The sequence below is a fragment of the Pinus tabuliformis genome, chromosome 2_2, assembly GCF_031772625.1.
Source record: "Pinus tabuliformis cultivar Carrire ecotype Pingquan chromosome 2_2, CPIR1, whole genome shotgun sequence".
NCBI lineage: Eukaryota > Viridiplantae > Streptophyta > Pinopsida > Pinales > Pinaceae > Pinus > Pinus tabuliformis.
Window position 1 is genome coordinate 944,803,853 of NC_142300.1, and position 22,126 is coordinate 944,825,978.

General features: G+C 37.1%; 1 protein-coding gene across 13 annotated transcripts in view; it reads right to left on the minus strand.

Annotated features, from left to right (window-relative positions):
• Positions 1-22,126, minus strand: part of LOC149196298 (vacuolar protein-sorting-associated protein 37 homolog 2-like) — a 120,793-nt gene that overhangs the window by 48,735 nt on the left and 49,932 nt on the right. For 8 of the 13 annotated variants that reach the window (XM_089405504.1, XM_089405503.1, XM_089405502.1 and 5 more), the window contains one exon: positions 12,534-12,776. In XM_089405504.1, coding sequence (XP_089261630.1) covers positions 12,534-12,776 — 243 coding nt within the window. The remainder of the gene's footprint in view (positions 1-12,533; positions 12,777-22,126) is intronic. The other 5 variants (XM_089405509.1, XM_089405508.1, XM_089405507.1 and 2 more) reach the window with 1 other exon arrangement.

Here is a 22,126-nt window from a genome sequence, read left to right on the forward strand (position 1 = left end):
TAGAAGCCTATATAAAGGAGGGAACTTGACCTCCTTGGAACACATTCATCACTCATTCATCCGAGTGAAGAACAAGAGCAAGAAGGCAGTGAAGAAGGAAGAGGACGAAGAAGACTTGTTTTTGGGCTATTTCTCTCTCTCACATGTGAAGGAAGGCTAGGGTTTTTGTTGCTAGACTAGGGTTTTTCTTTTGCAGGTTCGATCTTGAAGAAAGAAGAAAAAGAAGGTCAGCAAAGGTCACATTAGGTCATCCACAAGCACCATAAGAAGGAGAAAGCTAAGCAAAGGTCTGAAGAAGCCTTGGGATGTTGAGAAATCTAGGGCATCAAGATTAAGTGATTTCTCTAGTAATGATAACTCCTTGCGAATGCTTTTGACTTCTTTAGATTAGGATCTTCTCTTTACTTAGATTATTATAATGTTCTTCTTCATCAAAAAGTTACCAAAGCATAAACAATAAAGAGACAAGAGACACGGAATATAGGCAGTGTTCCATAGGGACACATCCCCTAGGGTCAGGTGCACGCACCCCTCACACCCGGGGCGGGGAGTCTACTGGGGGTGTGTTTCCCCATGCACCCTTTTTGGGGAGACGCAAGGGGGTGTGTCTGGGCGTCCCTCGTCAAAAATTCAGTATCTAGTATATAGTATATGGTAATATACTAGTATGTTTTGCTTTCAATTTAGATTCTAGAATGGTTAATGATGAATTTAATTTTTAAATCAATGTAGATTGTAGAATGATGAATGATGAATGATATGGATCAATGTATTTGAATATTTCATTATTGAATTTTTTTATCGAATCTCATGGTATGGATGAATAATGAGTATGTCATATGAATGATGTATGTATCAAAATGAATGATGGGGATGGATCAATGTATGTCATTATTTAATTCAATTATGAATTTAAATTTTATGTGTGGATCAAATTTCAATATTCAATGTATTGGTATCCATATTACTATTATTCTATTTAATATTTATGCTTTCATTATTGAACAATGAATATGAACTTAAATTATATATATATATATACCCCAATGTCCCCTGCCCCCCCGAAATTTCCCTAAAATTTGAGGGTACTCCCACACGTCCCCCCTGTGCGTCTCCCCGCACCCGCGTCTCCCTGCACCGGATTCTTGGTGGAACATTGAATATAGGCAATCATCCAAGGTCAAAACCTCTCCAACTTGAGAGGAAAACCCAAACGAATTCTTCTTCTTATAGAGACTTCAATTAACGAATACTAAGACCATGACCTAGACCCTTGACACACCGACATCTCCAAGACCAAGTCACAAGTCTTCTTCTCTTCCTTTAGTCAACGATGGTCAAACTTCTTGCTTCTTTTTCCTTCTTGACTATCTCAGCTTCTTCAGAAGCCATAGTTGCAGCACATGTGAAGTATATTGACCAACTTTTGTTCCTTGTTACCACTTCACTTGGATGGGGAGACTTCCTTCTTCACTTTGACTTGATGAATGCAATGTCTTCTTCCTTGATTCGACTTTTAGACTGGTCTATTCTTGGTCCTTCTCTGTAGCAGATCTTTCCTTCGCACGTGTGATGTATATGAGCCCTAAAACAGATCTGGAATAGTTTGTATATCTTCCCTTCTTCTTCGCTCGGTGATGAGGCTTCCTTCTTGAGCTTTTCACACTTCTTTACTTACTTCAAACCCTTGACCGAAATTTTGTCTCTCAAATGAGGCCGATCTGCCTATTTATAGTGGTTTGTGGATACATAATAAGCCGACTTGAACTGAAGCCTAGGCCAACATGTCATTCTGGAAGCATCCTTAAGCCGACATGATGAATAGCTTGTGACATGGTCTTGGAGGGTTATTCAAAATTACTTCTTACAATATGTAACATGTTTTCAAGTTTCAACACATGACATTGACTCCCTAGACTGTTGGGTCCCTATAATACTAGTGATTACCCCATTACTATTGTAGTTATACCCCTTATTTATATTGTTGTGCCCCTATTACCCCCATATTGTTATTTCTGTGCCCCATAGAATCCCTCTATTGTTATTTTTGTGGCTTTATATTATTATTGTTAGGTCGGCTGGATTATATTGTGACTCCTTAGACTCCTATATATAGAAAGGAGGTTTTGTCATTTGAATCATCCAAGAATTGTTCATTTATGTAATGTAAAGGAGGTTGCCCCCTCGAAGAGGCTGAATTCTAAGGCGTTGATCTATCTTTTCTATCTTTTCTTGAGCTGGTTTCATAACATTTGGTATCAGAGCTTTGGATTCTAGGGTTTCGCTGCTCCAAACAGGTCATCGTGGCATTTTCGCTATAACTTTTTTTCTGTGACGTTTCAGAAGTCGCAAAAAAAACCCATTTGAGAAGAAATCGCGTTGAACCTTGGGTCCGAATTTCAGAGCTTTTCGCGCGATATTTGCGGAGATATGATCTGAGGAAGTTGGTCTTTTTGCAGACTCCTGAATTACATTCAAAACAGGTGACCTGGGGAAAATCGTCATAACTTTCTCTCTGGGAATCAGATTGAAATTTCGTAAGAAGGTACAGAAAGAGGACGGACTGTAGTTTCTTGTATATCTTTTTCAGAACCAAAGATCGAAAATTGTACACGTGGCACTTCATACAAGTTCGCTCTACTGAAATGTCTATAATCAGGTCACTTGGGAGATTTTCATAACTCTTTCTTGGAGAATCCAATTTGGATCAGACTGGTGGCATTGGAAAGAGGACACAGAGAGCTACTACAGGTCACAAATTCAGAACTAGATGATTGGAAATTACAGAGATACATCAGAGGCAATATCGAGCTCCTACAAAGTGAAAAAAGGTGTGTAGATTTTTTAAATTTTTTCTTAAGCTTGGTTTGAAAATTAATTTTGAAGGAATTCAAAGGGCATAGTAGAGCATTATTATCGGTAACTGATGCCCCGAGGAAAGAAAATGCAAACACCTAGTAAGGAACCTGAAAGCTCTAGCATGACTCATGAAGAAGAGGAAGAAATGCTACATGATATATCAAAATTACAAGAACAAGTGCAACAAATGTCACGCTCACAAAAGTTAACAGAAGCTAAGATAAATGGCGTGGAAGCTAAGATGAATGGCATGGAAGCTAAGATGGACAATTTGAAGATAGATTTGAACACAAATTTGAAGACAGACATGGCAAATTTGAAGACAGATTTGACAAATTTTCTACAAGAAATACTTACTAATGGTGAAAAGGTAGTAAAGGAAACTCATGATGAGAACAAAAGAAATGTTAATCATGATTCCATAGACGCTAATGTTGGATCGAAGAATCACCATATTCCAAAAATCGATATGAGGAAGTTTGATGGCAAGGATCCCGCCACATGGATATTACAGATGGAGCAATTCTTCGATCTCAATAATGTGCAAAACACACAAAAGGTACGTATGGCAACTGTATATTTGGAACCAAATCAGTTTGTATGGTATCAATGGCTTTGTTCTCGTAAACAATTTATCACTTGGGCAATTTTTACGGAAGAATTGATAGCACATTATGAGGATACAAAAAGCAACACTTTTTTTAGCCAATTGATAAGTCTCAAACAAAAGGGTTCAATAATGGAGCACATTGAGGAGTTCCAAAAATTGAACATAAGGGTAAAAGATATTCCAGAGGAGCATAGGATTGATGTGTTCATAGGGTCTTTAAAGGATAATATCCAACATGATGTTCGCCTTTGGGAACCTGATTCATTAGAGAAGGCATTCAGGTTAGCAAGAAAAATGGAAAGCAAAATTATGGCAACTAGGAAGCATACCACTCACAACTATAAAGACGGAAGTGTTGTTGCCCCTAGTCTTCCACAACCTACAAGGTTGACACCACAACAATTGGAAGAAAAAAGAGCAAAAGGGCTTTGTTACAGTTGTGATAGCAAATACACAAAAGGTCATAAGTGTGCTGAGAAGAAATTATTCTACATAGATTGTGAAGAGGAAGAAGAAAAGGAGCAAGAAAGGTCAAAAGAAGAGGATATACTCCAGGAACAAAGCCTAGATGAAGAACAAATAAATCCGACCATATCTTGTAATGCATTGGCGGGAATTACCACTCCTCAAACCATCAAGATAGAAGGACAAATCAAGAAGAAAAAGGTAATAGTGTTGATTGATTCAGGAAGCACCCACAATTTTATTCATTGTAGGGTAGCAAAAGAATTGAATTGCTTCCTATATCCAGCACCAGAGTGTCAAGTGATGATTGCAAATGGAGGAACAATAAATTGCTCTGGAAAGTGCCATAATATCAAGCTATCCATGGGAGAATATGTATTGACTAGCCCAATGCTTTCCATTCCAATGGGAGGTGCTGATGTTGTACTAGGAGTCCAATGGCTACAATCCTTGGGTACAATAGCTTTTAATTTTCAAGAACTTTTCATCAAATTTTCTACGGAAGGAAAGGAAGTTGAATTAAGGGGTATTGCAGGGAAACCAGGAAAGATAATCAGCTCTAATGGCATGACAAAGCTTCTAAAAAAGGAGCAAAGAGGTGTAATTGCACAATTATGTTCGCTAGATGTTTCCACATTGGAATCATCTATTTCTCCAGATCTCCAAAAAGTCCTGGACAATCATTCCAAGGTATTTGAGACTCCCAAAGGTCTCCCACCTATGCGTGATCATGATCATGCTATTCATCTGATTCCAGGAAGTGTTCCTCCAAACATCAGGCCGTACAGATATCCCTATGTCCAAAAAAGTGAAATTGAACGTATGGTTGCAGAAATGCTAGAGGCTGGTATAATTCAACCGAGTCAAAGTTCTTTCTCAGCTCCAGTAGTATTGGTGCACAAGAAGGATGGATCATGGCGCATGTGTCCGGATTATAGGGAGCTCAACAAGCTCACTATTAAAGATAAGTTCCCCATTCCTGTCATTGATGAATTACTGGATGAATTGCATGGATCAATTTACTTCACCAAGTTGGATCTTCGTTCGGGATATCATCAAATCAGAATGAAGATTGAAGACATTCCGAAAACAGCATTTAGAACTCATGAGGGTCATTATGAATTTTTGGTCATGCCTTTTGGCCTTACCAATGCACCTTCAACATTTCAAGGTTTGATGAATTCAATTTTCAAACCATTCCTTAGAAAATTTGTGTTAGTATTTTTTGATGATATACTAATCTACAGCAAGTCTTGGAAGGATCATGTTGAACATGTTGACAGGGTGCTACAACTATTGGAGGAGAAACAATTATATGCAAAAAGATCCAAATGTTTCTTTGGAGTCCAGGAGGTGGAATATTTGGGTCATATTGTATCTCATGAAGGAGTTAAGGTAGACCCTAGCAAAATTAAAGCCATTAAGGAATGGAAAATCCCCACATCCATAAAGCATCTGCGAGGATTTCTTGGGTTGACAGGGTATTATCGCAAGTTTGTTAAGAATTATGGGAGAATAGCAGCACCTCTAACAACATTATTGAAGAAAGATTCATTTTCATGGACTCCGGAAGCAACAAAGGCCTTTGAACATCTTAAAGAGGCAATGTGCCAAGCACCGGTCTTAGCTACACCGGACTTCACAAAAACCTTTATTGTGGAATGTGATGCTTCAGGAAATGGAATTGGTGTTGTTCTAATGCAAGATGAAAGACCCATTGCTTTTGAAAGTCGTCCAATCAAGGGAAAGTTTTTAAGCAAAGCTATTTATGAGAAGGAAATGTTGGCAATACTCCATGCACTTAAGAAATGGCGACCCTACCTAATGGGAAGACACTTCAAGGTAAAAACGGATCATGATAGCCTTAAATACTTTTTAGAACAAAGATTATCCTCTGAAGAGCAACAAAAGTGGGTCACAAAGATGTTGGGTTATGACTTTGAAATCATCTACAAAAAAGGGAAGCAAAATGTGGTGGCAGATGCACTCTCAAGAAAGGATGAGGATGTGGAAGCATTGTTGTGTGCCATTTCTATTATCCAACCAGATTGGATAAACGAAGCAAGGGAGGAATGGAAGAATGACGAAGAAGTGTGGGCACTTATTCGAAAGCTACAACAAGATTCCAGTACTTCTGATACATTTAGCTGGCAAAATGATTCGTTATGGTACAAAGATCGCTTATACCTCTGTAAGAATTCCCAGCTAAAACAAAAGATTCTTATGGAATTGCACACTTCTCCCTTAGGAGGGCACTCAGGATTTTTAAAAACTTACCACAGGGTTAAGAAGGAATTTTTTTGGGATGGCCTTAAATCAGATATTCAAAAGTTTGTGGCGGAATGTTTGGTTTGCCAACAAAATAAAGTTGAAACAATTAAGACACCGGGTCTATTACAACCTTTATCCATTCCAAGCCAACGTTGGGAGGAGGTTTCAATGGATTTTATCACAGGTTTACCCAAGTCTGAGGGAAAGAGTGTCATCATGGTGGTAGTTGACAGACTTACCAAGTATGCACACTTTTGTGCATTATCACATCCATTTAAAGCCAGTACAGTTTCTACTGCATTTATGGAAACAGTTCAAAAGCTACATGGAAACCCAAAGATTATTGTAAGTGACAGAGATCCCATTTTCACTGGAAATTTTTGGACAGAATTATTTTCTTGTCTTGGTACTCAGTTAGCTCATAGCTCATCTTATCATCCTCAATCTGATGGGCAAACTGAGATAGTAAACAAATGTTTGGAAGGATATCTTCGTTGCTTTGTATCTGATAAACAGACACAATGGGTCAAATGGTTGCCTCTGGCTGAATGGTGGTATAACACTTCCTTCCATACAGCAACAAAAATGACCCCATTTATGGCACTTTATGGGTATCAACCACCATCCATCACATCATATTTAAGAGAAAATTCTAAGGTTCAGGCAGTGGAACATCACATCGAACATCAACAACAAGTCCTCCAACTCTTAAAGGATAACCTCGTGTTGGCACAAAATAGAATGAAACAACAGGCAGATCAACATCGCAGTGAAAGAAGTTTTGATGTAGGTGATTGGGTATTCCTACGGCTACAACCATATAAGCAAATGTCCCTAAAGCAAGCTAAGAAGGATAATAAATTATCACCAAAGTATTATGGTCCGTACAAGGTGTTGCAAAAGATTGGTACTATGGCATACAAATTGGAGCTTCCTGCAGCTTCTCGATTGCACCCAGTTTTCCATGTTTCATGTTTAAAGAAGGTTATAGGCGACAAGCTCCCAATTCAAACAATATTGCCAGAACTTGACGAGGAAGGAAAAATTATATTGGAACCGGAAGCAGTCACAGAAACAAGAACTCGACAGCTACGAAATCGATCAATTTCAGAGTATCTTATCAAGTGGAAGAACTTATCCGCTGAAGATTCCACATGGGAGGATGAGAATTTTATGCAGAAGTATCCAGAACTACTCAAGCGTTGAGGACAACACTTTTTTGAAGGAGAGGGGCATGTTGGGTCCCTATAATACTAGTGATTACCCCATTACTATTGTAGTTATACCCCTTATTTATATTGTTGTGCCCCTATTAACCCCATATTGTTATTTCTGTGCCCCATAGAATCCCTCTATTGTTATTTTTGTGGCTTTATATTATTATTGTTAGGTCGGCTGGATTATATTGTGACTCCTTAGACTCCTATATATAGAAAGGAGGTTTTGTCATTTGAATCATCCAAGAATTGTTCATTTATGTAATGTAAAGGAGGTTACCCCCTCGAAGAGGCTGAATTCTAAGGCGTTGATCTATCTTTTCTTGAACTGGTTTCATAACATAGACTTTATGACTTTAGACAAAACCTCAAAGCTCACAATGGCAGCCTTAACTAAAATAAAATTCCTTGCTCATGAAACCCATGAGACAAGCATTACATAAATAATTTTATTTTTCTTCTTTGCATCAATTACATAAAATCACAATTACATATGTCATTATGAAGACTGAACCTAGTTACATTTTTCAACATGGGAAGCCAGAATAAGCTCACACGTGTAGCAACAGTTGTTGCTAGGGGGGGCCAAAAATTTCAGACCTGCAGTAGAGGCCGAAATTCTGAAGCTAGGGGTCGAAGTTATGGTTCTAGAAGAGATTTGATTGGGTTTGACTTAGACAAAGGAAGCACATCATCCAGAAGGACTGGACTTGGTCTTGGAGGGTATTGGTCTTGGTCTAGAGGTCTTGGAATTCGTCAATTGAAGAATCTATAAGGAGAGAAGAGATTCGCGGGTTTTCCTCTCAAGTGGAGAGGTTTTGGCCCTAGATTGCAACCTATATTTTGTGTTATTGTGTACTATTGTTCTTCTAGTTTTGGTAGTTGTTTGATGATATACAAACATAATAATAAGTAAAGAAGCTATAATTAAGAAAAAGTAAAAAGAGATCACAAGCAATTATCAAGAAAAGAGAAATCATTCTAACTATTGCCCTATAGATTTCTCAACACTTTTTGTAACCAGGACACCTTATAGGGTGTAGGATGTGCTACTCTCTTCTACCATAGCTTTCTACCATTTCAATGGAAACCAAATTATCTGTGCTACCACTACCAATCACAACTTTACAACATTTACCTTTTGACTTGCACATAGTCTTGAATAAGCTTTTTTTTCTAGGCTGATTCCTTAGCTCCTTTTCCTAACTTGATCAACACTCTTTTCATCAACAATGACTCTCATACTTCTGGAGTCTCCTTTGTTGCAATTGAATTCACACTCTCTTCTTTTGCCTCTCTTACATGTGCACTTCTTTAACATGCAAGATTATTCTCTGGACATTCCCATGACATATGTCCCAACTTATCACATCTATAACACCTCATGTGATAGTCTTTGCCAATGCCTCTTCCTCTACAAGGATACCTTCTTCCTCTAAATTTACCACCTCTTGTTGACTGACTTTATTGACTTGAGCTTCCCCCTTCCTCTCTTGAGGATTGAAATCTCCTTCTGCTAATCCATTGTCCTCTTCCTCTTGCAAGGACTCCTTCCTCTGCTCTTTTGACTATTTTCTAGCTAACTTCCCTTTGGTCTTTAAAGCAGCTCGATATGCATCTTCCACTATTCTTATGGACAAGATACTAATCTCATCGTGAATCTCATACCTCAACCATTGATATACCTAGCAACCTTTTCAGCGTCTTCTTCAATATGACCAACTCTAATATTTAAATTATGAAATTCTTCAGCATATTCCTTTAATAACATAGATTTATGCCTAAGATTCTACAATTGCTTTAAAAAATTTAACTGATAGTCTTTAGGCATGAAATTACATTTGAATTTAGCAACCATTCTATCCTAGCTCTTGATCTTGAACTTGCCTTTCCTCTTTCTATCAATTTGTACTTCATCCCACCATAGGGCCGCATGACCTTTCAAACTTGTCACTGCATACTTCACAATTTTTTCTTCATTCACATCTTCATAATCGAAGTACTTGTCTATAGCATTAATCCAGTCCATCAACTCCTCAACATTTAAATTACCATCATATGTGGGTAATTCCATCTTAGGTTTCACACTTACCCTAGAAATCATTCTTAATATTCTTCGATGTGTTGTTTTCTCACCTCCTTTATCAAAAATTTCTTCTTCTTTTTCATTGACATTTGTGTCAACTCCTCTTCTCCAAGCAGTTTCCATGGCCTCCAATCTCACTCAAATGTGCCTCATCTCATCTAGCAACATTGCATTTTCTACAAGCCTCCCTCGACCTATTCTTGCTCCTCTTTGTTTGTGTGTCATTTCTTATTTCTTCAAAGAGCACATTTTCTCTGATACCAAACTAATGATGGGATCGAATTAATGCACTTCTCTTTTGACAGTTTCAAACTTTTCACTGTTGGTTTCCTTTGTTTTTCTAGTGGACTATTGTTTGGACGCCTTAAACCCATTTCAAATGCTATTGAGCGCTTAACACTATAACCCACACAAACACCAAATCTTGAACCTTAGCACCTAGGTGCTAAACTATCAAAGCGCAAAGGACCTCATGCTATGACCCAGTGCTAAAACATATTGAATATCGATGAACCAAGAGTCTTACTATAACACCTTTTTTTTATATGGACGAACTAGGCCACCGGAGGGTCAACATATCGACAATGAACCAATATCGAGATATCGAGCCTAAACTATATCAGATGAATACTTTATTAAAACCCTAATATGGATTGTTCCAATATGATTAACATTATCTACCAGCAAAACTTCTATCAACAGGTTTCGTTAGTAGATAGCAATGACACCTAAGTATAGGAACTTCCACAAACAAAAATACAAAGGAAATCTTTGCAAATCCCAGATGCATAACTTTGGTGTGGAACCACAATACTGGAGGGTTGAGGTCCGGCATAATGAGCTCAAGATATCAAAACTTCAACAAAACAAATAACAAAGGAAATGCTTGTCAATCCCGAGGCCAAATGTGGAACCTCGAAGCGGAACAACAATACAAGGATATCGATATATTGCTAAAATAGATATATAAAGGATTTTGTTGTAAAACATTAAGGCCCAATACAAAACTCTATGGTGGAACCTTGCTCAGAAAGGTTTGGATGTCAATATAATAGATGTTTTTTGGCAATGATCATTTTGTCACAATTCCTCGCTATCTGATGGAACGGAACACCAAAACTCGAAAAATGCGAAGTCTTTGTGTGTTATGGGGTTTCTCCGATATTTGTATAACACCACAGTTGGAACCCTTCAACAGAGAAACACTGCTTCTAATAGACTTGAAAGCGAGGTTGGAACCTCAACTAGTTACCCAACTCTAAATCACAGATCTTTCATAGAGGTTGATAATCAACAATTTGACAGTGTATAATCAGTTGCTTAAAAACACTCCGTTTGGTCCATCAATCAGAAAAAAAACAAAAGGGCTTGAAATTTATATATTGATCGAACAGAGAATAATTACATGTTTTTGATGGATTTACACTGTCAACCTCTTTTTGTTCTCACTCAAACTTCCTTTCTCTGATCTTTCCACACACTCTCTCCATTCTGATTACATTGAAATCTTAATACATAAAAAAACTCTCATACTACCAAATTTAATCTTTTCACTAAATTCTAACAATCTCCTAATTTAGCCAATTTGTTCTATTACATGGCAAAATAATTGATATTGATCAAAACCACCTAACCATAGAGAATTTTAGAACTGTTTAGAAAATACTAGATAGTACAATTAAATGAGAATTTGAGAAAACCAACTTCCTCTAGTAAATGAAATTTGAGGAAACCAACTTCCTCTAGTAAATGAGTTTAATTGGTAAGATGCCCCTACATTAGTACCTTAGTAATACAGCTGCATTGAACTGATAGTGCTCTCGAAAGACATCAGAAGATATTTTATACATGCCCATAATTAGCTGAAGTAGTGGTCAACATCCAAGGGAGTAATTTACTTGAGTAACATTACTTCTAATATGGTAGCTACTAACCTTGTCAAGACACATGTTCACTAGCCCTAACCCATATTTTAGGTTAAAAACACGATAAACTATTCAATGGAAATAGTCAAACAACATATACTGCTTGCAACACATTCACCTTCTCAACGTTTCAAACTTGATTGAACTCTCCATCCCTTCATGTAATCTATCATCTATGTAAGTTCCTACATAGTAAATATATCAACAAATGAATGCAATTCTAATAATCTGCATGATTATCACCAACCAAACATTGGCTGTGCATAACAGCACAACACAGAGCATGCATGTTCTCTCATAAATTCTTTCATATGTTGCCAATAAATATTTTAGAAGTCTTTCTTTATTGAGCCCCTATCCTCTTTAAGATAAATTTCATCTTCAGAGTCTCAATTTTTATAAAACCCATAGAGAAAAGAAATTTGAAGTATATCTCATTTTCAAAGTCCTATTTGTAAAGTACTTATATTTACTTGTTATCAGTCCAACAATCCTCTGGTCTTTCAGTTCTTCCTTCACTTTTTCTTTACCATACCAAACTCTTTTCTCGTATTCTAGTCCCATGTGATGAGAGAACAATTGTTGAGACTTATAACTAAGGCAATAGGTATAAAGAGTTCACATATACACTGCACGTAAATTGTAATGTCTCTCAATCTCCATGCTTAATGAATCTAATATATAGCAGCTCCCTCCCTTAACTGAACTTGAAATTTCCACATACTAATATCCATTTTTCATGTGGCAATCTATTTTCTTTAGAAGGAAAGGGTTTCACCGAATTATACTCATATTTGAATCCTAAGGTACTTTTTTAAAAGGTTTAAACGCCATCAATACTTGTTCATAGATTTCATTTAAAAACAGATATGATTGAACTCGAACTGACTATCCTTATATGAGAGATTCATACATCGAGATTCGAGAATCGTGTGGTTTAAATATATTGTAAGTTTCAATGACATTGATGAACAGAAATTTAGGATGATATTGAAATTAAACAAAAATTCAAACAACTACTTCTGCCAGCTTTCTTTTATCATATTCTATATGCAAAAAGGAAAGTAGCAGTGAGACAAATAAAGCCAAGATGGGTCTACCTTTTCCCCTGCAGAGCAGGAAGTATGTCAAACAACTGAGCATTTGGAGCAGGAGAGAATGACCTAGTGAGACCCTGGTTTACGACTGAATTCAATCTTGTACTCATATTTGTTTCTGATGGTGACCCCATTCCGAGTGTCACTGAATGATTCGTCAAATTAATGGAAGGAGTCACTGTTGGTGGCTGATACCATGTTGGTGGTGTAAAAGGTATGGCCTGCGCCTGTTGTTGTCCACCTCTGCTATCATTTTAGAAATAATCAATGACAAATCCATTATTTCATTCATTTTTAAGTTACATATGAAAGCAATCATAAGCTGTGCTAGTAAAGAAGACACTGATTCATATTAAAAATGAATTAGGTTAATAATCACACTTAGACCTAGACCCATGCACAATCATAAGCTAGGGTAACAAAGAAGCCAAAAGCATATTTTAAGAAACAAAAAACAAACAACCATTAGGGTATGTATTTATTCTTTAGCCATTAGTGATTATCGACTATACACTTCCACTAGCAACGCATCATGATTTAAAATCTTCAGTCCTATGGCTTTTTACTGTAGCTCTTGTTAAACCTCATATTGTATGAGGTTTCACATTGTGATTTTCATTAGATCGATAGGGTTTGCAGCTCGTATCCATGCAGCATATTGATAGATTTTGGTGGTACACACCTTCATGGAAGCCTCTTCTCTTGTTAACAGTGGATTACTTGATGGAGGTCAATTGTTAAGACTCTAACCCTCATTGATTATTAGTATATTAGTCATGGTTAAGTCAGTGTAGTGGTAGGTTACATCATTTCACTTTATCTCCCATTTATAATAAAGGAGATTCATTGTTATAGGCATCTTGTCTTGTACATTGGACCTACTGTAAAGAGAGGTTGCCCCCTCAAAGTGGCTTCTTATTTATTCACACTTAATCATTACCAAGGTGTGGAGTTGCTTCTTCTTTCTATTATTATACTATTTGGGTAATTCAATTTATAACAGTTGGTTTCAAAGCATACAATCCTTAGGTTTGGCTCCTTCAAATGAATCAGCTTGGCATTTTCACCATAAGCTATTTTTGGGGAAGTTTAAGATAGAGTAATTTTTGGGAGGATGATAGAACATAGATAACAACATGTGGTAAAAACCTCAGATTCTAGTTCACTATACCTTCAGGTTACACGCTGTGGAAATTATGGTTTTTGGCTAGCCCTAAAACTAGTTTCAAACAGGGTGTTCTGAATGAAACAGTCATATCTAATTCTAAAAAGATCCAAATTGAGTGCCACTAGTTGTATTGAACAAAGTATTTACTATAGTATTTCAGGTAAAAAATTCAGAAGTAGATCTGAAAAATTGAACATGTAGCCATCCATACAAATTCACTCTCCTGAAAGGGCCAAAATCAGCGAGTTTGAGGAACGTTACCATAAGCTTTTCTCAGCACATCAGAATTTACTAAAAATGTAGCATTGCAAAGAAAACATATCACTGTACCAAAACACAACAATCTCCCAATCGGTGTCTTAAAGCTATGTCCCTTACAATTGACATAAATTTGATTTGAAGATCTGTTTGGGGTGATTTGCATTGCAGAGAAAACATATCAGTGTACCGAAAACCAAAATCTTAGACACAAAAATTTTATATTTATATCAGGTTCAAGGTTAGTTTACAGAACAATCTCCAAGTCAGTGCTTTAAAGGTATTTCCCTTACAATTGACATGAATTTGATTTGAAGATCTGTTTGGGGTGATTCAAAAAGAGTGGTAAAGTTAAAATTTAGAACAATTATAGATAAAAATTACTGTTATCTATAAATATTATAGATAAATAAAATTCTACACCAACTAAACCTCCAAAGAGCTCAACCATGACTCAAGAAGAAAGTGAAGACATACAATCATTAGAGAAATTTTGAGGTCAAAAATGGGCCTCAAAACAAAAATGTACAACCAAAATCAACCTTATAAAAACCAATAGGATTCAAGATGATGATGTCAACCATGGGGGATGATGTTAGAAAATCAGAAAGGCAGAGAGATTTTCTTTATATAGATAATTACTTGTGACTTTCTTATCTTTATGTTCTTATATCTTTTAGTTCATCAAGCAATTATCAAAACAATAGCACAAAAGATCATAGACACAAGATATATGCGGACAAAAAGGGAAAAACCCCTATCTAAGGGAAAACCCAATCAACAATTATTCCTTCAATAGTTTCACGAGATAATCCAAGACTCTTGACCTAGACAAAGACTTCCTCCACACCAAGTCAGCCCTTTCTTCCTTTTGCAGATGACAATCCTCCAACAGCAACTTCGACCTAGTAGCAGCAACTTGCAGTAGCAGCTTCGACCCAGAAACTGGTAGCAGCAGCAGCAGCAGAAAACAAGAAAGACTTCAATCTCCTAGAGGAATCCACGAGAGAGAGAGATAGATAGCCCAAAATTTCGATTTTCCCTTTTTCTTCCTCTTTCTCCAACTTCGCACTTCTTTTGCCTTCCTTTCTTCCTTCACACTTTTCCAGCTCTTTCTTCTGGATATCGAACTTGTGTGTGAGAGAGAATTACTCCAAATGAAATCGAACTGCTCCAATATATAGGCTTCTCGTGAGGTTGAATTGCCCAGTTTGAGGCCGACTTGGTGTGGAGGTGACATATAGCTTATTTGACTTAATATTAATTCTTTTTACATGATTCAAAAGCCCGAAAAGGGTTTCTTTTAAAAGACAATGACTCAAATGACTCAGAATAAATCCAAGAAGTCTTCAATGGGGACTTTGACCTAAAAACATGATGATCCAAGCATGAAACCCATGCTTTAATAAGTCATAATAATAATAATAATAATATTTTCTTCATTCTTTTGATAAATACATTTCATTGTGACTCAAATACATTTATGAAAACCGAACCTAGTTACATTTTTCAACAGATGATTCACCATTTTTGGAGTAAAAAAAGTAAAAATATTAAAAAAATAAAAAACTACTTTTTCAACTCGTATTTCTCAACTTACCTCCCTAGAGTTTTACTCAAATTTTGAATGGAAGCACTCGTTGGATGCGGAATTTAATTCCTCATCCAAGGAGTACCCATGTTGCATACTTTCAATGGACCCTGCCACACGATAAATGAGAAACATATGAAAAAACGTGATTGCAATTTCATGTGTTTCTAATTTATCGTGTAGCAGGGTCCATCGAAAGTATGCAACATAGGTACTCCTTGGATGAGGAATTAAATTTTGCATCCAACGAGAGCTCTCGCTCGAAATTTGAGTAAAATTGTAGGGAGGTAAGTTGAAAAAATAGTTTTTTTCTTTTTCCCTCTAAAATTTGATGATGTAATCTAATCTTATTTTATTTCCATTATTATTCTATAATATTTTTTAAAAGGCCCATTTTAGACCTCAAAATTTATCTAATGAACCAGCTATCCAATTTGGAGAACCAATTTAAGGAATTGAGTGATAGATTAGTGACAAATGCTGATTTTGTAAACAAGCGAAGACAAATAGAAATAGAGATGAAACAGAGAATAGAAAATGGATCAAAAGATGGAACAGAAGATGGTGGCCAAGCTCATACAAACCCTTAATAAGATGCTCCCTAAGAACAATAATGTGACCAAAGAAATTCATGACAATCAAGGAAGTATTCATGTTAAACAACCTTCCATTAATAAGCAAATGCCAAAAGGATTTAACTCTAATATTGGTGCTAATCATGGATGGATTCCTAAGGGCATCCACTTTCCCAAAGTTGAATTAAGCATGTTTGCTAGAATAAATGTCTTTACATTGGTGAACCAAATTGAGCAATACTTTGAATTGCATAATATTATGGATGATAAGCAAAAGATATCCTTATCAACATTGATCTTTGACACAAAACCTTATCAATGGTATTAATGGTTCACTAAAAAAACCTCATTCTTATCATTATACTTGGGGTTTATTTACAAGAGACTTGGAAGCATAATTTGGCAAAGTTTAGGAACAAGACTACTTAAGCCAGTTGACAAGAATCAAGCTCCTAGGTGATGTTGAAGATTATAATTCAAATTTTTTGGTATTGGCCACATTGGTGGATAATATAAACAACAAACATTTTTTGAAAATTTACATGGATTAAAAGAAGATTAACTCTATAAACATGAGATTTTTTTAAAACACCCTGAAAATGTTATGAAAGCTATGCAATCTACTCATCATATTCAAGCCAAGAATAGGGCTATACAAAAGTCTACCATTGAAACATATGCAAAAAGTACAAATCAATTCCTGCCTCATACGTCAATCCTACCTCAACTTGCTCGAATATCACAAAAAATAATAGATGAAAGAAGAGTGAAAGGACTATGCCTTGGATGTAATAGCAAATGGTTAAAAGGGCTAAATGTCAAGAAACAAAAATTGTTCACTTCATAAAATAATGAGGAGAAAACAAAAAAGAAGAACTTGTGAACATAAATGAGCAAAAAAAAGATGTACAAATTTTGCACAACATAAATCCAAACAGGTCTGAAATATTTGTCCATGCATTAGCAATTTTGTCAATACCTCAACCCCTTAAGATTGCAAGATACATTAAGAAGCAAAAGTTCATAATGCTTATTGATTCGAGTAGTACCTGTTGCCACAAAATCTAGCAGGCCCAATGCAATGCCTCACTAGGTGGGGCCAAACCTTAGGGAAACAAGAGAAAGGGTTGCTATTGTCACCTCAACAACCTTTCTCCTGCTCTTTGGTGGTATTGAACCACAAGGGATTCTTCCCTAGATCACCTAAAGGGTATTCCAATGTTATGGCTCAAGGAGATGGACAATAGGTCTGTGATATGGCACAAATTTATTAGCAAAGCCTAGAGAGAAAGATATTCTATTCCAAGGTTTGAATACTATATGCCTAGAACAAGGATAAGGCTGCTATAAGAAAGGGTTTGATTGATATGCAATAGTAAGGTGCACAATGTCATATAGCAGCCCAAAGAAAAGGCCTTCCAATGATAATCAACAAAGAGGAGCAAAGGCCTTCCAATGCAATTAACAAAGAGGAGCAGAGGCCTTCAAATAAACACTAGGACTAGGGTTAGTAAGTTGATTTTCATTGCTGAAATGTATGATAAACAGCAAACAAGTGTGATGTCAACGCTAAATAGGAGGGATTAACCATGCACTATGCTAAAGTTTGCCTCTATATGTTTTATAGATGCAATTCTTAAAGTATGAGCCACAACAACCAACACAAATTCGCTTTTATGCAGAAAATTGCCCTAAAAACCTTAGCAGCTAACCCTACACATCTAGGAACAAGGATAATAAGAAATTTAATAAAAATTTATGGATGATCAACATAATAATGATTAGTGCCTTAACCTAAATTGGTTTAATGGAGTCTTTTAGGGCTAAATCTCTAAGAATAGCCTTGAAGATGTAAACGAAGGATGATTAGGACATCCAATTAATACCCTAATGTTTTTCCTTGTGAGGGGGAAAATTAAATATAAGGAATGTACAATCAAAGTCTCCTTATAGGTTTCGAGGAGAACAATCTTGCATAATATAATGGAGCAAGATTTCAACATAGATTAGCATCTAATCATGGCACAAAATAGAAACCTACTAGCACAAATACAAGATGCAAAATAGAGAAGATAAAGCATGAAACTTCCAAAATCCTCCAAGAAACACTTCTTTCAATCCCAAAGAAACATCTCCATGAAAGAAACCATCACCGAAACAAACTCACCATAAAAAGACCACATTTTTACCAAGTAGCAAAAAGGGACTAATTCACACTCTTTTGTAGAGAAGAGTGATCAAATGTGTGACGATGAAATGAAATGATGGGAGCCTCTACTTATATAAGAATTAACAGAATCATTTTCACAAAAATACAAGTAAAATTACTAATTACAAGTTCACTTTGAGTGTTCCACCATTGTGAGGTTACAAGCCAACTTGATAGCTCAAAAACATAACAAAAGATGTCAAAAATGCCCACACGTGTGGGAGAAAAACCTCCTCCACTATGACGTCATCCTCCAAAGGAGCCCTAAATGGCATAGGTAAGTGACAAATGGGCTAATGAGTATTCCATACTCCAAGAAGGTGTCTCTACGTCCATGGGCATGCCTCCAAATTGCCTCCATACCAAGACGTCATAACCAAAATGCCCAATGTCACCCTCTGAAGGGCAAGAAGGGTGACGTGACACAATCTACTCAAGCATTAGGTTCAAATGGTCATGTGCAAGCCCTCCCCTGCCATCAAGGATAACCATCATCATCTAGGCTCTAAAACAAGCAACGCCCATCAAATAGTGTCAAGGCCAACACAGGGGTGTCCTTGGTCAACCTAGGCACATCATCAATATCTCTAACACCAACCTTCTTGGGCTTAGCATTTCAACATCTAGAAGTACCTTTGAGTGTCAAGCACCATCTAGAATCATCAAGCAGCCCAAAGCTATGCTCTAAGTGGGCAACAACATTTCATCAACAAGGTCAATCTACCCTCTGGAATGGGTGAATTGTTTAGATAAGTAGCTAGGGCAATCAACTGTGTCTCCCGGGCAAGTTAGTTCCCAACTTGTTTTCCATCATCTCATTTCCATAGGGACTACCCCCCATAGCCTGTTGTTGGGAGACAACTAGAACGGAGTGGGCGGGTATCAGATTGACAGCCCTCGCCCTGAGCCGTTGTCGCAATGCCTATACAATCCAAGCGACAACAGTACCCACATAGCTAGCCCCTTTTGCGTGCATAACGAGGGCCGAAGTGGGATCCTCTCAAATTATGGTGGTCAATCACAATAGATCAACTTCTAAGAGTCATAACTTTTGCATCCATACTCCCATTGACATGATTTTTAGATCGTTGGAAAGGTGTTTGAGTGTAGAATAGCCTCGCAGGGTTCAACTCTTAAGCAAGATATCTTCGCCCCCAAGAAAAGACATTTAACACCTCAAACTAGCCCTAAAAGGTTTCAAACCCCAATTCTCCAAATTGGGTCCTGCCGAAAGCTACTCCTGTAAGCGAATTCCTTTAATATTTCCACTATGAAAGCATTGAGACGGATAACAAATCATATAATGATCCACTCCAAATCATACCTCTGCATTTTGGGAGGCCTTTGGTCCCCAAAAGCTTTTACTAAGTGAGATGAGGAAATTTTTGCTCTACCTTCTCCCTAGAGTACCATTTAGCCTTGCCTAGAAGTTGTCTTTCCAACCCAATTTTCCAAAGGTCATATTGCCCCTGTCTTGTAGTTTTGGACCACTTCTACAAAATTGTATCCATTGCCAACTTTGCATGAACATCTAGAGCTAAGTCCTTTATGGAAGGTAGCAACTACCTCTTCCTAATCCATCATGGAAGGCTCATATTGTTTGAGATTTTAAACATTCACCACCGAGTAAATGTGCATGTATGGGGGTTGACACTAAGTTTGTAGGCATTATCTCCCATCTTTCCCAATATCCTGAAAGGACCATATCGTGGAGCCTTGATTTTCTTACCAAGACCCAATAGCCTCTCCTTGTTCAATTGTAACCATACTATGTCTCCCACTCTAAATGACCTCTCTGTCTTGTGCTAACCATGTCCGGCCTTGTATTTCTCCTACAACTTCTTCAACGCCTCTTGTACTTATAAACAAATCTACATGATCTTCTCAATAAAGTTTCTGCTCTTAAAGCATCCCCTGTGAGATCCTCCCTCACTCCTTGTTGTCTATATACTACATCCAAAGGCGAAGGTGGCAAACATCAAAAACAAGTCTCAAATGGTGACTTATCAATTCAAGTACGGGCTACTCTATTGTAGGAGTGTTATATATAAAGCATATTTTCATCCTAGTCTCGGGATGCTTCTAATTATAACCACTCAAAAGTTGTATCAAAGTCATGTTGACTACTTTTGTTTTCCCATTTGTCTATGGATGGAATATTGTAGACCTAATCAATTTCATGTCCATCTTCTTAGATAATGTAACCCAAAATACACTGAGAAACCCGGTGTCCCTGGCTAAAACGGTGCTCCTTGGTATCCCAAAATGCACCCAAACCTATTCAAATAATTCTTGCCCCCTAATGGTCTTTTAATCGGACATGAGAATGCACATATTGTTAAACCTATCAGCTACCATGAACAAGTGGTCATGTCCCTTCTTGTTGTTGGTAAACTCCCACAAAGTCCATGGGGCCGAGTGGGTACAAGTAAGGGATGGTAATAGGTATAGACCCTATTTATTGTTACTAGATTTGTTGGCACAGTGAAGTATACATCATCTAATGAAATTAACTACATCTTCTTGCATCCTAGGCCAATACACATACCTTTGCAAATTGGCTATTGTTTTCCCAAATGCCCTGGAACCTTAGAGGTGTGAGCCTCCCTAATCAGCTATAGTCACTCACCTTTAGGAATACATAACTTGTCTAACCTGTAAAGTAACTCATTATAGAGATGATTGTCAATTGTGCTATCACAATTGTCCATGTGACTTTGGCCCTATAGTTGTTGATACACCTCCCTGAAGTATTCATAGTTTGTATCTGCCTCTCTCTATGCATCATGGGTGAAAGGCCCCATGTGCATCAGAGTTCCCAAAGCTGTGATTTTTTATGTGAGTGGCCTTGAAAGCATGCCATTCAACTTGTTTGTGTTGTCCTTGTACTTGATCACTAAATGAAATTGCATAAAAAACTCCACCCACTTGTAGTGTTTGGTCTACCCTAACTTACATTCGACCTATAAGTACTATAGCAATTGGTGATCTATGTGGATAACTGTCTCCTTTCCCATCAAAAAGTGTTTTCTCTTTTTAACAGCTTTTACCAAGGCATAGAGCCCTTTGTCATAGGTAGAGTAGTTGAAAAGTACCCCATGAAACACTTTGGAATGGTAGCATATATGCCTTCCTCCCTACATCAAGACCTCCACCACAACATACCCACCCACATTTGTCTCCACTTCAAAGGGCTGTTGCAATTTTGGTAATGCAAAAAACAGTGCTTAATTGATTTTCTTCTTCAACTCTTCAAAGGCCTTTTGTTGACCCTTCCCCCATTGGAAACTCTTGTCACTCGCTATTATGGTGTAGAGTGGTGCAACTATTGCTAAAAATAAGGCTATGAATTTCCTTAAGTACCGTGTTGCCCCAATCAAACTACTAACCTCAAAAACATTTGTAGGCACCAACGATTTCATGATAGCCTCCATCTTGGCAAGATTGATCTTGAGCTCCCCTCCACCAATCACATAACCTAAATACACCAAAGATTGTTGTGCAAACTCACATTTCTTGAGATTTGCCAATAGTTGGTGCTTCTTCAAAGTCTCTAACACCTACATCAAGTGTGAGATGTGCTCCTCCTAGGTAGCATTGCAAACCAATATATCATCCAAATAAACAATAATAAATGAATCTACATAAAAGCACAATACATCATTCATTAATCTCATGAATGTAGTTGGCACATTACATAGACCAAATGGCATGACTAACCATTTGTACAAACATTTTCTGGTTTGAAAGCAGTCTTCCATGTATCTTCTTCTCTGGCTCGAACCTAGTGATACC